We start from the raw sequence: 16,659 nt of genomic DNA on the forward strand, positions 1-16,659 counted from the left end.
TAAGGAATACATTTAAAAAACAACCTAACCAAAAAAAAAAATCTGTGGTAGCTGGGGCTGTGGTGTTCCATATGTATAATCCCAGCGCTTGGGGGACTGATACAGGAAGGTTACTACAAGTTTAAGGCCAGGCTTGGGCTACTTAGAGAGACCCTGTCTCAAAAATAAAAATAAATAAAATAACCCCCAATCTATGATAGAGCATAAACAGAACTTGTCATTGTAACCATTTTTAGGCACATTCATGTTCTGTGACCATCACCATCACCCCACACAGAACCTCTGCAGTGACTCCCTCCCACCCATAACCATTGTTCTGCTTCCCATCTAAGGAGCACAGGTGCCCCGAGAGGTCTTGGGATAGGCCATGATCTGTGATCTTTGGAGCTCTCAGCCTATGCCCAGGTTCACAGCCCTCGTCATAGATGGCAGATGTGCACAGCTGCCAGGCCAACCTCCCCTGAGGACTGGTGGAGTCCACGATGCCATTCCCTCCTCCACCCCATGGCAGGCCACACTGTTTACAGTCCATTCTCTCATTACGGGATTCACCATGCTGGGCCTAATGGCTTGTTTACTGTAGGCCTCCCTTCTGGACTGCACCTTATTTATCTTTTCCTTTCTCTCTATCCCAGCTCTCCAGCACCCGGCAAAGGACCTGGCATCCATTCACTTATAAAATCAATAAACTTAATTATCCTGAGGCTCCTGAAGCAACACTGGAGCCCCAGCTTGTCTGTGGAAGACGGCTCACATGCATCCCTCACACGCCTCAGCAAAGCTTCCGGGATGACTCAAGTACAGGAGGGGCACCCGCAGGACAGCCGCCTCCCTGGCTGGGTGAAAATACGCTTTCCAGTGGAAAGAAGGCAGCCTCCGGCTCAAGGAGGAGCCAGGGGCCAATGAAGGAGCCTTCTTCGGGGACCTCGTCAGAGCCCACCCCTTACTCGCTAGCTAACTTTGCTCAGGGTAACTGTGACCCACCCTGCTCCAGATGAGGCAGTGACTCTCAAAGCAGAGTGAAGTGTCACAATCCCCATGGGGGACATAGTTTAGTAAAACTGTTATTACTATGCTTACACATAAAAGCCCTAAACCAGATTTATACGAGGAGAGGGCAAAGATACCGGAGAGATGGAGCCCGAGAGCCTATGGTGTTCACTCAGGTGGGGAGGTGGAGGGAAAGGCGAGGCGACTCCCTTCCTTCTCCCCCCTAACCCCTTCTCTGCCAGCCACCAGGACCTCCTGCATTCTTAGGGCCTGCTGCTGTAAGGCCTTGGCAGTGCTGGGCCATCCAGCAGCCCTGCTCAGACAGTTACATACACACAGACATGGGTTCACCCCAGCAACGCAGAACAGTCACTGGCCAACTGCCTCAGCGGCGGCTGTGTCACACAGATGCAAGGAGTGACGGAAACAAAAGTATGCATCTACTTAGTCCCTTTCCTGATTCCATACAGAGTCCTGCAGGCCCATCAGAGTAGACTTAGCCTGGGTTTTTCTAGGCTGACTCTAGTTCCAGGGATCACTTGAATGTCTGACTAAGAGGTCAGCCCTGGACAGGTGGTGGTGGTGGTGGTGCAGCACTCGGGAGGCAGAGGCAGGTGTGTCTCTGTAAGTTCGAGACCAGCCTGGTCTACAAGAGCGAGTTCCAGGACAGCCTCCAAAGCCACAGAGAAACCCTGTCTTGAAAAACAAAACAAACAAAAACAAAAGCTCTGACACTGAACCCTAACTGCCACCCTGGCCCTCAGGCCCTTTCTGCAGCCCTCCCTGGCATTCCTCTACTGTTTGCAGCCTCTGAGGAGCCCACGGTAGCAGGAGGGCCAGGGAGGTCCATCCCATGCTATTCCATAAGAAGTTCGCAAGGTTCCCTTGCTCAGCCTTCTTGGGATAGGGTCACATATCATGGCTTTAGAACTAGGTGTTCAACTCCTCCAATTGTCTTCTCTCCAGTAGAATAGCTAAAGAAGTCAGCAGTGTGGACAGGGCCAGCAGGACTGGTGAACAAAGAGGGTTATTCTAGAATCCCTGGTTCAGGTCTGGATACTACCCATCTCAAGTCCTTCTAGGATCTCCTCAATACTTCTGTCCGACTCTGCCTCTTCCCCAGAGACCTTTCCTTGTGTGGACTCAGCCAAGAAATAATTGCTAGGTTAACACAAGCCATGGCAAGGGGGTATGAGGACAGGCATGTTCAGTGAATGGCCAACCCAGTGACATACAATTCCAGCAGGGACACCTGTCCACCTGCATGAGGGCCTAGCTGGACTCTTTGAAGTGGGGCTGGAGACATGGCAAAGTGGTTAAGAGCAGTTGTTGCTCTTGCAGAGGACGTGGGTTCAGTTCCCAAGACCCATACGATGGCTCACAATCATGTACAACTCCAGTCCCAGGGGATCCAATGCCCTCTTCTGGAACCTCTGGACACCAGGCACATGTGTGGTGCACAAACACATGTGGCGATATCTTGTTTGTACTCTAATAAGTAAAGCTTGCCGGGACATCAGAGTGTGGAGCTAGCCATTAGTTAACCTTAGAGGCCAAGCAGTGTGGCCACACCTTTAATCCCAGCACTAGGGAGGAGTAAACAGGAGTGGTAGGGCTGGGCGGAGCCACCCTTTGGTCTGAGGATTTCGTGGAGGAAGAACTCCAGTGGCTGCTCTGTGTCTCTGATCCTTCAGCTCTCACCTCCTAATATCTGACTCCGAGCTTTTATTATTAAAACCAACTACATCTGGCATCCAACTTTGGGGCACAAATTCATGAAAGTCGCTTGCCTGCACTGGCCCACGCTGCAGTCACCACCTCGCCAGCTAGCTTCTCCTCTTTTTTTTTTTCCTAAGCCTCTAAGTGAGTTTGGGATGTTTCTGTTGTAGCCTCTCTGCAGCAAACTCCACAGGCATTTGGGCTCCAAATGCTGCAGGAATTAGCCACTTTCGCACGTTCCCCCGTGCAGATGACAGGCTCTTGGGCTTCTTTTCTCCCAGTAGGTTGTAGGCTTTCCCTGGAACCCCTTCTCAGGCTGCTGCCAAAATAGGTATCTGCCTTGAAACCCGCTCAGGCTTCTACTGTTCCACACGGTAGCCGTCAGCTTCACACTTCACCCTCATCTGCGTTGTCATTGTCAGCAGACTTGGTCAGACAATTGGGAACGGTTTCTCTTTTTAATGTTTATTTTCTATATCTACATATAGAGCCTACATGTGAGAAGAGGAGAGCATCAGATCTCATTACAGATGGTTGTGAGACACCATGTGTTTGCTGGGAATTGAACTCAGGACCTCTGAAAGAGCAGCCAGTGCTCTTAACCAGTGAGCCATCTCTCCAGCCGACAATTGGGAATTCTTTATTAAAGAGAGGAATTAGTTAAAAGAGAGAGTTTTTTTCCCATATTAAAACATGGGAAACACTATTACAATGGAGGGAGTTAGGTCTCTTATGATAATACACTGGATGATTGAAAATGGAACATTTAAATGACAGGATAACTAATTTAGATGGGATTTATGTAATGTCAATTATAAACATTATTATTTTTGTTTTATCACTAAAAATGTTGGTTAATATGAGTGCTAAGATACAAGTTTTAGAAAAACTTATTAAAACAGATCAGAGAAATATTCAGACACAGACAGAGAAATTTAAAGGAGAACCAATTTCAGCATTTCATTATAAGGTTATAGAGGAACAGCCTAAGGTTTTCAAAAAACAACTTCAATTTATCCAGTGACTTTACAGGAATTGCCAAATGATAGATATCCCCAAGGCTGTGTAAGAGCTGAAATGGACCCCTGTGAAAATGTTAGACTTAAAGAGATTCAAGGAAAGCTGGCATGGAGGCTCATGCCTTTAATCCCAGCACTCTGGAGGCAGAGGCAGGCAGATCTCTGTGAGTTCAAGACCAATATGGTCTATAGAGAAAGAGTTCCAGGACAGACTCCAAAGCTACAGAGAAATCCTGTTTCTAACAAACAAGCACACACACACACACACACACACACACACACACAGAGGCACATGCACACACATATACATGAAGATTCAAGGAAGTGATAGTCTCATGTGGCGTGCATCACCTTCTGTAAAGCAGATATTACACTCATGGTCAACTTGTAATAGAATTATCCCTAGAGACAGGAGAGATTTGGTTATAGCAGTCTTTTGAGTCTTGTCCTCAATTATAGTGGAGGATGTGGTGGAAAGATGAGGCTAAGACCATTGGACAACAAAGTAGGGCCAGAGGAATGGGAATCTCCCAAGACCAATTTCTTGGAGAGGGAGAATATGCTGACGCACAAAGGCAGTCTCTCTTTGATGACCACACCCTGGCTTTATGCCTCACAGCAGCTCTGAATGCTTGGGACAGAATCAAAGAAGTAAAAAGGAAAACTGAATCATTTACTAAAGTTATACAAGGCCCAAAAGAAACCTTCATTGAATTCTTCCAAAGATTGACTTCAGTAGTAAATAGAATGATACCAAATTCAGAAGCTAGACAAATAATAATTGAATCTCTGGCTTTTAAAAATGCTAATGCTTAGCACAAAAGGGTAATTAGGCCGTTAAAGGCAAGATCAGCACCTTGGAGGAATGGATCTGAGATACAATCAACATTGAATCTCATAACCATGCTGATACTTGGATAAGAGAAATGATTTCCAGAGGCTTGAAGAAAAATCGAAATGGCAAGTGTTTCAGTTGTGGCAAATAAGGTCACCTAAAAATGGATTGTAAACATAGCATTCCTAGAAACAATGTTTTTTCTAAGCATAATCCAAACAGAATGTCCCTCCCTTCTGGATTATGCAGAAGGTGTGGCAAGGGTAAACACTGGACTAAGGAATGCAGATCAACAAGAGACAGTCAAGGTAACCCTTTACCTTGGAGGTAAGGGCTCTAGTGGCTGGCTGCTTTGCCTCTCTGATCTTTCAGCTTTCACCCCCTAATATCTGACTCTGAGTTTTTAACATTAAGATCAATTAGAACTCGTGCTGCAGACATATATGCAGATAAAACACTCATATGCATAAAATAAATATAAAGCAGAACATGTCCCCCCCCCCTTTTTTTTTGTTCCCGTGACAGGGTTTCTCTGTGTAACAGTCCTGACTGCCTTGGAACTCACTTACTCTATTGATCAGGCTGGCTTCTAACTTAGAGACTCTGCCTCCCAAGTGCTAGGATTAAAGGTGTGCACCACTGCCACCTGGCTATAAGCAAGTTTTTAAAAAGGTTTCAGGGAACCTGGAACATCCCTTTAAAACCACTTCTGAGGGATGGAAAGACCGCTCGTCAGTTAAGAGCACTGTTCTTCCACAGGACCCAGCCCAGTTCCCAGGACTCACATGGTGGTTCACAACCATCTTAACTCCAGTCCAAGGAGATCTGACACCCTCTCCTGGAATCCAAAGGCACCAGGAACACACATGATACAGTCACACATGCAGGCAAAACACCCATACACGAAATAAATGACACTGGAAAACAAGCCAGTGATTTTCCCGCCTCTGCTATACCACAGGCGGTGAGCTTAGAAAGGAACCGCTACCTAGGAAGTGGCGTCCCAGGTGCCCCCTCACCCCAGTGCTGTGTTCGTCCTACCCCATCCAGTGTGACTTCAGAGCCTCCTTCACACCCAGCCCAGCTCACAGAGCCCTCGCCGCTCTCTGGAGAGCCACAAGCAGCTTAGCGCTGTCACTCTCCTTGATCATCCACTACCCTTCCCAGGCACCCCAGCTCCCTGCCGTCTCTCCTGAGGTGGAAAGGGTGCCATGTGCTGCAACTGTTGCTTTTCTTGCTGGAAAAATAAATAAATAACTGACAAAAACAACTTAAGGAAGGAAAGGCTGGTGGTTCAGGGCCTGCCTCAATCTTCCGTACAACACTGTCTCCACCTGCTCACAAGGCCTCAGCGGGGCCTGCCACCTTTTCCTTGGCTGCCCCCCTCCCTCCTCTGAGGTCAGGCACGCCCCGCCTGTCCCAGCAGGTCTTCCCTGGCTTCTGTGACTCTCAAGGTCCCCACCACTGACCAGGCAGCACTGCACTGAACATCCTCAGAATTCACTCGAGTGCTCAGAGGGCAAATCTCCAGGGAAGAGTTAAATGCCTGAGCTACACATCCCCCAGCACAGCTCTGTCTTCCTCATGCCTTCTGGAAGGCCGTTGCTGGGGCGTGACCAGGAGCAGCAGCCCAGACTAAGAGAGCCTAAAACCAAGGGGATATCAGCCACTAAGTGTCAGTTTAAATAGCTCTGTGACGCTGAAAAAGTGACCTACACTGTGAAGCCATCGGAGCGGAGTAAAACTGCCCAGCCAGCTGAGGCTCAGCCCCCGGCTCCCTGGCTTCCCCCAGTTTCTGCCCTTCTGCCCTGCAGCGCTGCCCTCTGGAACTCACCCCCTCCTGGCAGTGCAGGAGGCTGCTATGGAGTAAGGAGCCCAGCCTGGCTCAGCTGAGCGCAGTGCCAGCTCCCACCCACTCCTCCTCCCGCCCTTGCTGGGTTATTCTTAGCAGGAGTGACCTCAGAATGCTCCCTCCAAGCAAAAATAACCCTGGAGGAAGTTGGTGGGTATAAATCCCCACTGATACGCATGCAGCTAGCAAACAGTGTAGACCTTGCAGGAAGGTACACACACACACACACACACACACACACACACACACACACACACACACACACACACACACACACACACACACTCTCCCACCCTAACCCAACCCCAGGGTCTGGTGGGCCAAGGCAGAAACTGTTCCTCTGACGCCCCAGCTGGAACCACCCACAAAGAACAAAGACTTCTGCAGAGCTGTCTGGGCTTGTGACCAGGCAGGAACCAGCCTTACACAGCCCCACTTGTCACACTGCAAGGTCTTCAGGAGCTGCTGAACAGGGAAATGGCCCTCCTTTCCACTGGGACACGCGCGCGCGCGCGCGCGTGCGCACACACACACACACACACACACACACACACACACACACACACACACGAGGCCTGGCTTCCCATGCTGGTCTCCTCCCCCACATGGGCACTGGCCAGCCCACAGGCCCCGGCTCAGGTGCCAGCTCCCTTCCTAAGCCCCTCCTAGCCAGCAGCTGGCTTCCTGTTTCCTGTTGCCGGCACTATCTTGGCTTTCACCAGTGCAAAGCTGCCAGTGCCTACTTTGAAGCAGGCTTGCTTCCCAGTTTTTGGGCCACTCTGGCTCCCCCAATTACACCTGGATTCCTGCGATTTGCGTCAAACTCCTCCCTCAATTCTATTTCCTTTCCTGGTGTTTTTTATTTTATTTTATTTTGACAGGGTCTCATTTGGCCCAGGCTAGCCTTGAATGTGATTCTAGCTAAGGATGACCTTGAACTTCTGACCCTCCGTGTCTCAGGAGCTGCCATTACAGGCGTGCTTATGCAGTGCTGAGAATCAAACCCGCGCCTTGTGCGTGCCCTGCAAGCACTCTACCAACTGCACGTTACCAAATGCACTACGCCCCTGACCTCAGCTCTCTTTGTATGTTTGTTTTCTGGAACAGTTTGCACACGTTTTCAAACAGTCCTGCGTTCACATATCAACTTAAATAAGAGCCACTGGAGCCCCAGGTTCCTGGGCTTCGCAGTAGTGATGAAACTTCTAATTCTTGTGATTGGTTTGTGCATGTGCATATGTGTGCGCATGTTATCCAGATACCCTGAGGTAAGCCTTCAAAGTGTTCGCAGGCAACAAAGCACTGTGCTATTATTGGCCATTGTTCTTGGTCCTCGGAGGTGGGGTGAAGAAATGAGCTACACTTGGAAGCCATGCAGAAGAGATGGTACCAAGGGTCAAACCAATGGCGTCAAGTGGCAGGAGGGCAGCCATGGCTACCAAGTCAGACTGCTGACACAGTCGATACACACCCAAAACCAGCTAGACGTGGTGGCAGCACCTGAGAGATGGTGGAGGCAGAAGAATCAGTCGATTAAGGCCTGCCTCGGATGCTTAGCAAGTTCCCTGCCACCACAACCGAACAAAACCCCCAACCCTCCAAACCAAAACTAAACCAGTGGAGGGACAAGCTTTCCTCATCTGGGGTTAAAGGCCAACCCAAGATTTGGGGTGTGGATTGCGGGTGCTGAGGTGGGGCTGGATATTAAGTTCTCTATTTGCTAAGAAGTCATATCACTATAAAAACAAAAACAGATGCATGGATGTGATAGTAATACAATTCAACTAAAGAAAGGGTGGGTGGAGGGGGTAGGGAGGAGGAGGAGGAAGGTAGTTTCTAGGGCTGGGGGCGTGGCTCAGGGGCTTGGTGAAGAAGATGTGTAAACTAGGTTTGGGTACCACTGAGTAAGTATGTAAATAGGTAAATAAATTAACTTGCAGTTTGGAAACCTTAAGCTCCTCGATGCTAATTCTGGAGCTCTCTGAGGACAAGCAGCAGCCACACTTCTGGGAGTGAGGTCTGCAGACCACTGCGATCCAACCTTTGCTAGAAGTAGTCGTCTGGTTTCTAGTTCACCAGTATTGATTTTGCAACCAGAAGGGACTTAACCATCTAGAGGGGCCAAACCGGGCTTAGTTTTTTTGTTTTTCTTTTCTTTTACTTATTTTAGTTTTCAGTTAAAATTTAATTATGTGTGTATGCGTGTGTGTGTATTATACAGGGGTGTGCACATGCCACAGCATGGGTGTGGAGACCCCAGGACAACTCTGTGGAGTCAGTTCTCTCTCTTCCTTTTCAGGGGTTCCGGGGACTGAACTCGCCAGCTACGTGCAGCGAGTACAAGTACCTTTGCTTGCTGAACTGCCTCCCTGGTCCTAGGTTTCATTTTCAATAAGGCTTGACGGGGTGTGGCTCCAAGGGAGAGGGCGAGTAGCGCCATGAAAGGGCTCAAGTGGGGAGAAGGAACCCGGGTATTCTGGAGCAGCAGGGACCTGAGCTGGGTTCTTCTGTCCAAGGGGGTGAGTGCTGGGCACTAGTGGGAGTGGGGGGCAGGGTAGTGACTAAGGAACTGGAAAGTCAGGACAGTGTTCTGGATCCTGTCCCATAAGAAATAGAATCTGCTGGACCTTTAATCCCAGCACTTGGGAGGCAGTGGCAGGCGGATCTCTGTGAGTTCGAGGCCAGCCTGGTCTACAAGAGCGAGTTCCAGGACAGCCTCCAAAGCCACAGAGAAACCCTGTCTCGAAAAAACAACAATAAAAATGGTGTCCTAGGGTGGGACAGATGGCTCAGCCATTAAGAGTACTTGCTGCTCTTCCACAGGACCCAGATTCCAGAACCCAATGGCAGCTCACACCTTGCTGGGCTTGGTGGCGCACACCACACACCTTTAATTCCAGTACTCCAGAAGGCCAGCCTGGTTTGTATAGTGAGGTCCAGGTCAGACGGGGCTACACAGTGAGGCCCTGTGAAAGAAAAGGGGGTGTGGTGGGGAGAAAGAGAAATGGAGCCCCTAGAGCAATGGTTCTCAACATGTGGGTCGGGACCCCTTTGGGAGTCAACTGACCCTTCCACAGGATTTCCTAAGACCATTGGAAAACACAGGTATTTACATTAACATTCACAAGAGAGACAAAACTGCAATTATGAAGTAGTAATGAGAATAATCTTATGGTTGGGAGGTCACCACGGCCTGAGGAACTGTATGAAAAGGTCATAGAACTGGGAAGGTTTGAACCACTGCCCTAGAGTCTCAAGAACAGAGACCTGCCAAGCAGTATATTAATGCGACTATGCCTCTCCTCTCCAGAGCACTAGACTGGGAGATAAATTCCTTCTTCCCACGTGAAGGGAAAGAGGGAGTGGGGGTATTCTGCAAAGTGAGATAGCCTGGGCATCCCTGGCTAGGGGACTGACACAGCAGCACCCAAGGACAGATATCTGAGAATGGAAAAGTTGGACAGGCTTGGGGACAAATTGAGGAGGAAGCCAAGGGTGCTTAATCTTGGGGCTGAGGAGGAACACTTGGTGTACTTGAACCTCTGCAGTGTTGCATGGTAAAGCTAGCACAGAGGAGTCCTCCTTGTCGGCCACGCTCTCCCTGGTTCCTCCGCCTCCCCTCCTCTCCCACCCTGCCCTCAACAGGCTTCCTGGAGACAAACTAGGTCTCTAACACTCCTTGGGAATCTGGCCCCAGGGCCACAGCTGCGGTGCATCCCAGAGAAGCCTGCAGAGCTCCTGCTGAGAAGGAGATAGGGACCCCGGAGAGAGGAAGACGCCAGGATCACACCTGTCCCAGGAGAGCCAGGCCATCAGCAGCTGGCAGGAACCGGAAACATCCCCAGGCAGTCTCCCAGTAAAAACTGCATTTTCTGAGCTGCCTTTCTTTGTTCCCTCCAATGTAAGAGGCGTCCCTTAAAATTTGTTTTTAAATGTCTGAGTGTTTTGCCTGCTTGTGTGTCTGTGTTCCACATTCCAGCCTGGTGCCCTTGAAGGTCACCACATCTCCTGGCACTGGAGCTGTGGACGGTTGTGACCCACCATGTGGGTCCTGGGAGTGAAACCCGGGGTCGTCTGCAGGAGCAACAAACGCTCCAAACTGCTAGGCCAACTCTCCAGCCCCTTACAATTTTGTTCTGTTTTCCGCGATAAGGTTTCTCTATAGAACAGTTCTAGCTGTCCTGGAACTCACTCTGTAGACCACGCAGAGATCAGCCTGGCTCTGCTTCCCAAGTGCTGGGATTAAAGCTGTGACCGTCACACCACCTGGGAATTTTTTTAAAAAATTTAATGTTTTAGACAGGGTCTCGTAGCCAAGGCTGTCTTCAAACTCACTATCTATCTGAGGATGACCTTGAACCTCCACACCAAATACTAAGATTACAGATATGTGCTGCCAGTATTACATGGTACTGGATCAAACCCAGGGATTCACACATGCTAGCAACCAAGCCACATTCCCAGATCACAAGGCTCCCTTCCAGCATTTACCTCACGCAAACTCCTCAGTCAGCACCAGCTCTCCCAGGGGCCTCTCCTCTGCCTGCAGGTGGTTGTGGTGTCACCCAGGACACAGGCTGGACCATGTCCACACGATGCCTCCCATGGGGGCTGCCCAGAGGTCAGGGATGGAGCCCACCCCAAAGGTCTGCACCCTGGTGTGTGGACACTGGCCGCTGAAATTATCTGGCCAGCATTTGGGCCTGACTTTGCTGCTTGCACACGCCCCTGGAAGGACACAGGACAGGTGTTCACAGCAGCCCTGTCACCAATGAGGAAGTGGTCAGGAGTTAAGTAACTGCACAACGTCACATAGCTCAGGAGCACCAAACATAGGAATTCTTTCTCCTGTCAAACAGCGATTGCCTGGGTGCCTTGCTCAACACCAGCTGAATTCACCTTGCTGTCGCAGCATTCTAGAAGGAAGGCATCCTGCCTGCGCTTCTCAGTGACTTATTCAAGCTCAAAAAGACGGTCAGTTAATTGTGAAGCCGATATTTGAACCCAGGTCTGCTGGGCTCCGAAGATGGTATTTTTCCTTTCTGCACTGAAGCGGGATCCAGGCATGGGTAGGATGACTCCCTCCCAGTCCCCATTCCACGAGTCATTTCCTTATATCCTCTGACCCCAGACTCTCGCCGCTCTCAGCGCTGTGCCTTCCTTTTGATTCTAGACCGACAAATTGGAGTCAAAGGGTCAGTGGCTCTATTTGTTACAGGTGGTGGCTCTGGCTCCTCAGCAATTCGAGAGGAGACATTTGCTCTGCAGATTAGGGCTGAGGCGCCTCAGGGGGGCAAGGATGTGCCTGCGGTCAAATAGGGCAGGCCCCTCTTCAGGCACCCTCAGCCCTCACGGTGCTCTTGGGCGAAAGGGACAGGAAGCGCACCCAGGGCATCTGCCAGCGCAGCCTGCTCCAAACCGGAAATTCTGAACTCTCCTCTCATCCTTCCACTGTCAAGTGAGTTTTTCCTTACAGGCCATAAAATACCCCTGTGTGCTTTATTATTAAAATGTTCTAAATGACTTACCAGCTAGTTACCTGACTTCACTCCCTTCCTTCTACAGCAAGCGACTGGACACTGTACCCAGGCCTCTGGCCTCCCTGAACCCATCTTCCTACCCGGCTGCTGCTCCCTGCTCCCTGCCCTGCAGCCCTGCAGCCCTGAGTTACCAATCCGGAGCTGCTGCTCCCCCTCGGCCTCCGAGAGTTTACCAATCTCTGCTGGAAGGGCTAGGAGAAAGGAACCAGCTGGCCTTCTGCTGGGAACTAATTATCCACCGAGGTTAGGCACGCTCCTCCAGCCCACAGCTTCGCCACACCCCCAGCTCTCTCCATCTTGAGTTGGCCCAGCTTCCCAGGACCTGGCCCAGCCGCATGGCTCCCTGGAGCAGGAGCTCGTGGGCCAGTGCACCGCCCTGCCCGCCCCGCCCCGCCCCGCCTCCACCTTGCAGGCGTGAGCAGGCCCTGCACCTCTCTTGCACAAACGCAGCATGTCTTCCTTTCTCTGGAACCAGGCTCTGACCCCGGTGCCTTCCTGCAAGTTCCCCTCCTGGGAGGAGGACCATGGCTAGTGGACGGCCTGAGGGGCCCTAACTAAGGGAAGTCGGGTCAGAGCCGGGTTGAAATCCTAGTCCCCACACCCACCAGCCAAGCTCCCCGGCCTCCAGTTCAAAGCTGGAGGAAACAGGGAGCGTTCAAAGGAGCCTCATGGCCTTAATATCCCCCAACGCCTCAGACACGCATCACTGCTGTCCACGGCTCAGGCGTGGGTCACGTGAGAGAGAACACTCACCGGCGGGTGCTTGCGCTTCCGGCCAGGCCTCCCCACCTTCCGGGTCGTGGTGCTGGGTTCCTGACGCTCTTCCTTGCCACGATTCTCCTCCTGTTCCTCTCCTTCCTGTGGGCACAGACACACCCCCCGTAAGCCAGAGCTGACCCAAGAGGCACTGAGCGCCAGACTAGCTGGACTGGCACTGGCCTCCGCCTGTCCACAACAGTCACACGTCCTGTGCCATGGTGTGTGTGTGTGTGTGTGTGTGTGTGTGTGTGTGTGTGTGTGTGTGTGTTTTGGATTTTTTGTTTTGTTTTTGTTCTTTTGAGACAGGGTTTCTCTGTGGCTTTGGAGCCTGTCCTGGAACTCGCTCTGTAGACCAGGCTGGCCTCGAACTCACAGAGATCCTCTGTGTGCTGGAGTTAAGGGTGTGCATCACCACTGCCTGGCTTTGAATTTTATTTTTTTTAGGATAGGGTCTCACTATATAACCCTAGATGACCCTGAACCTGCATTGTAGGCCAGGCCTCAAAAGAAACCATCTGCTTCTGCCTCCCAAGTACCAGGGTTAAAGGTGTTTGCCTCGTGCTCAGCGTCTTTGATTTTTTTTCCAACAGGGTTTCTCTGTGTAGCCCTGGCTGACCTGAAACTCACTGTGTAGACCAGGCTGGCCTCGAGCTCAGAGATAACCCTTCCTCTGCCTCCCAAGTGCTGGGATTGAAAGTGTGCCACTACCACCCGGCTTCTTTTTGATTTTTAAGACAGGATCTCATTTAGCTCAGACTAGGTTCAAACTCCCTATGTAGCCAAAGATAACCCTAAACTACTACCTCCATCTCTGGATACTGGGCATGAACCACCATCCTTGGCTTTAACTGCACCCTTTTTCTTTGTGTGTAGATGCATGGATACATGTATATGCACGTGTGTGGAAACCTTAGGTGTTTTCTTTGTGTGTAGATGCATGGATACATGTATATGCACGTGTGGAAACCTTAGGTGTTTTCTTTGTGTGTAGATGCATGGATACATGTATATGCACGTGTGTGGAAACCTTAGGTGTTTTCTTTGTGTGTAGATGCATGGATACATGTATATGCACGTGTGTGGAAACCTTAGGTGTTTTCTTTGTGTGTAGATGCATGGATACATGTATATGCACATGTGTGGAAACCTTAGGTGTTTTCTTTGTGTGTAGATGCATGGATATATGTATATGCACGTGTGTGGAAACCTTAGGTGTTTTCTTCAATTGCTCTCCACCTTTTAAAAAATAATCCAAGAGCTATTATATATAGGGTCAGGTGGTGGTGGCGCACGCCTTTAATCTCAGCACTTGGGAGACAGAGGCAGGTGGACCTCTGTGAGTTTGAGGCTAGCCTGGTCTACAGAGTGAGCTCCAGGACTGTCAGGACTGCAGAGAGAAACCCTGTCTTGAAAAAAAAGCAAAACAGAAAGTTACTCCATATATTATTTGTGTGTATGCGCCTGTACAAACGTGTCCATAGTGTGCACCAGGTCAGAGGCCTCTCAGATGGCTCTACCATGTGGGTCTTGGGAGTTGAACGCAGGAGACCAGGCTTTGGGCAAAGTGACTCATCCACTGAACTATATTGCCAACCCTAAACTTTACCTTTTGAGACAGGGTTTTCTCACTTAACTCAATGACCTAGCTAAAATGGCTGGCAGACACCAGGGTCTTCCTGACTATGTCTGCCCAGCACTGGTGTCACAGACATGTACCCCCTCACTCAGCATTTATGTGGGTGCTGGGGACCCTGATCTTGGATCCTCATGTTTGCATAACAAGAACTTCACCCTCTGAGCCATCTCCTCTCCAGCCCCTAATTACAAAGCCACATCACAAGGTTCTGGTAATGCAATTATTTCTGAGTCTCTTTGGTTTGGGTGTTAGGTACTGAACCCAAGGCTTCCTATCTGCTAGGTAAGTGTTCTACTACTGAGCCATAATCCCAGACCACAGTAGGTTTTATTTACATGAAGAAAAAAATCTACACTGGTACAAACATTCAAGGAGCAGGCTATTTAATGAATCTTTATCGAAAACAAAATAACACGAAAAGAAACAGTCAATTTAGTGATGCTGTTCAAAGTGTATGAAGTACTTGAATTGCAGCCCTGTGTAGAACGCAGGAACTTCATTTAGACTGTACACATCTCTACGCTGGAGCCTGGACCATGTAGCCCTGCACCTATGCGCCATCACTCCACAGAAGTGTCTTGGAGACTATGGCACCCCTTGATCCTTCTCATTCACTGAGTTCTGTTTGCTTCGTTCCTATTCTTCAGAATCTTCTCAGGATTGAAACCTCTGGGCTTTACGTCCTGGGACAGAATCTCATACCTAGAAAGTCCTGCCTCACTGCTCCAGCCTGGCCACAAACCACCCACAAGTCCCTTTTGACTCAGCAGACTCCAGCATGACTAACCTCTGGCAGGAGCTATGTTGGGGAAGGGGAACGTGCCCTGGACCCCACTGAAGGGTAGCAGGCTGCTCCCCGAGCCCCACATGATATTAGTAGCTTTGCAGATCTCACAGGAGCTGCCAAGCGCAGACAGTAGTACCATGGACAGAGAAGGCGAGGGCACCCAGGTTTCCTGGAGATTTGAGATGGCCCTCCACATCCCACTCAACTTTCACTTTCTGTGATTTCAAAATAGTCTGTGGTTCACCACATTAATTTCCAGGTATTGGTAGGGCATGCAATGAAGACCTACTGTGGCCAATCACAGGCACCTGATGTCAGCAAGAGCATCACTGGCCTTTTTGCCCATTTGCCCATCCATCCATCTACTCAAGGCATGTCTTGGAGGTAGACAATCACACTCAAGCTCTAATAGCCCTCTGAAGAGATGTGAGTGGAGGTGACAGACAGGCATACCTCGGCACCCACTGGTGGGGACAGTCCAGCTTGCAAAGGAGACACAACAGACAGAGGCACAGACGAGGTGTCCAATGCACTGTAGGATCAAGGAAGGGCGGATGCTAGGCAAGAGACCAGATGCAATGAGGTCAAGGAGGTTTGGCTAGGGGTCATCAGAGCTGCCCAGCACCGTCACTGGGCAATGAAGAATGGCATGAGGACAAGGGGTTGGAGAAGGGCTGAAGAGGACCAGGTAACGAGTCCAGCCATAAAGGTTCTCCAGGGCGAGCCAGCAAGCAGAGGAGGCCCCAATGTGGAGGGAGAGAATGGCTTCAGGACCACTGTTCTCTGGGGGCTCCTTTTAGGAGAGGCTGACAAAGAAAAGGTGATGCTAGGGGGGACCCAGGAGGATCTCAAAGGACCTGCCAGGAGTAGCCCAAGAACACATCCCCAAAGGAAGCCAGGCTGTTGGCTCGAGCTGTCTCCCAGGGTCCTAAGGATGCCCCAGCAAGAAAGGACTATTGGGGACACACAGATCAAATCCAACCCATGCAGGTCAGAGTGTGAGGGTCACCATGGGATGGCAACTTTGGGAGTGAGATATTGCTTTTGGTTTGATTCTACCACAGTTTGTTTCTATCTTCATAAAACCATGAAGAGGTCGTAGAGACGGCACAGGACCTCGGCCCCTTCACTCACAAGATGGGGTGAGAACAGGGTCATTCTGCCCGCCTCTCGGGTTTCTAAAGAGAACAAATGGCTGGGCCAATGTCAGTGTCATTAACTGTTTCTACTTCAGAGTCTAGGACAGATCCTACAAGAACTAGACTACCTAGGATTTTAACTATTTCTTTAGTAAACTACATTTACTAGTTACTTGTTTGGGATTTGACCTTCTAGATTTCACTGGGAAAATCCAAGAGTAAAAGCCAATCTGGTCTTTAATCAGGAAAAAGAAAAGATGGCCACCACATAGCGATGACCAGAGAACAAAACCACTTGGGCTCGACTAGTTGAAGACTTGCCTAGCATGCTTGAAACTGTGGACCGGGTCCCCAGGACTGCACGAACCAAGTGTGGTGGTATA

The 16,659-nt window shown here is 50.1% G+C and overlaps 1 protein-coding gene across 1 annotated transcript in view; it reads right to left on the reverse strand.

Moving 5' to 3' along the window:
- Dnmt3a (DNA methyltransferase 3 alpha) overlaps nucleotides 1-16,659 on the reverse strand; it is a 91,452-nt gene that overhangs the window by 52,108 nt on the left and 22,685 nt on the right. Inside the window, exon 4 of the mRNA XM_040731028.1 lies at nucleotides 12,709-12,813. Coding sequence (XP_040586962.1) covers nucleotides 12,709-12,813 — 105 coding nt within the window. The remainder of the gene's footprint in view (nucleotides 1-12,708; nucleotides 12,814-16,659) is intronic.

This window comes from Mesocricetus auratus, unplaced genomic scaffold (assembly GCF_017639785.1).
Source record: "Mesocricetus auratus isolate SY011 unplaced genomic scaffold, BCM_Maur_2.0 Super-Scaffold_100024, whole genome shotgun sequence".
Classification (NCBI taxonomy): Eukaryota; Metazoa; Chordata; class Mammalia; order Rodentia; family Cricetidae; genus Mesocricetus; species Mesocricetus auratus.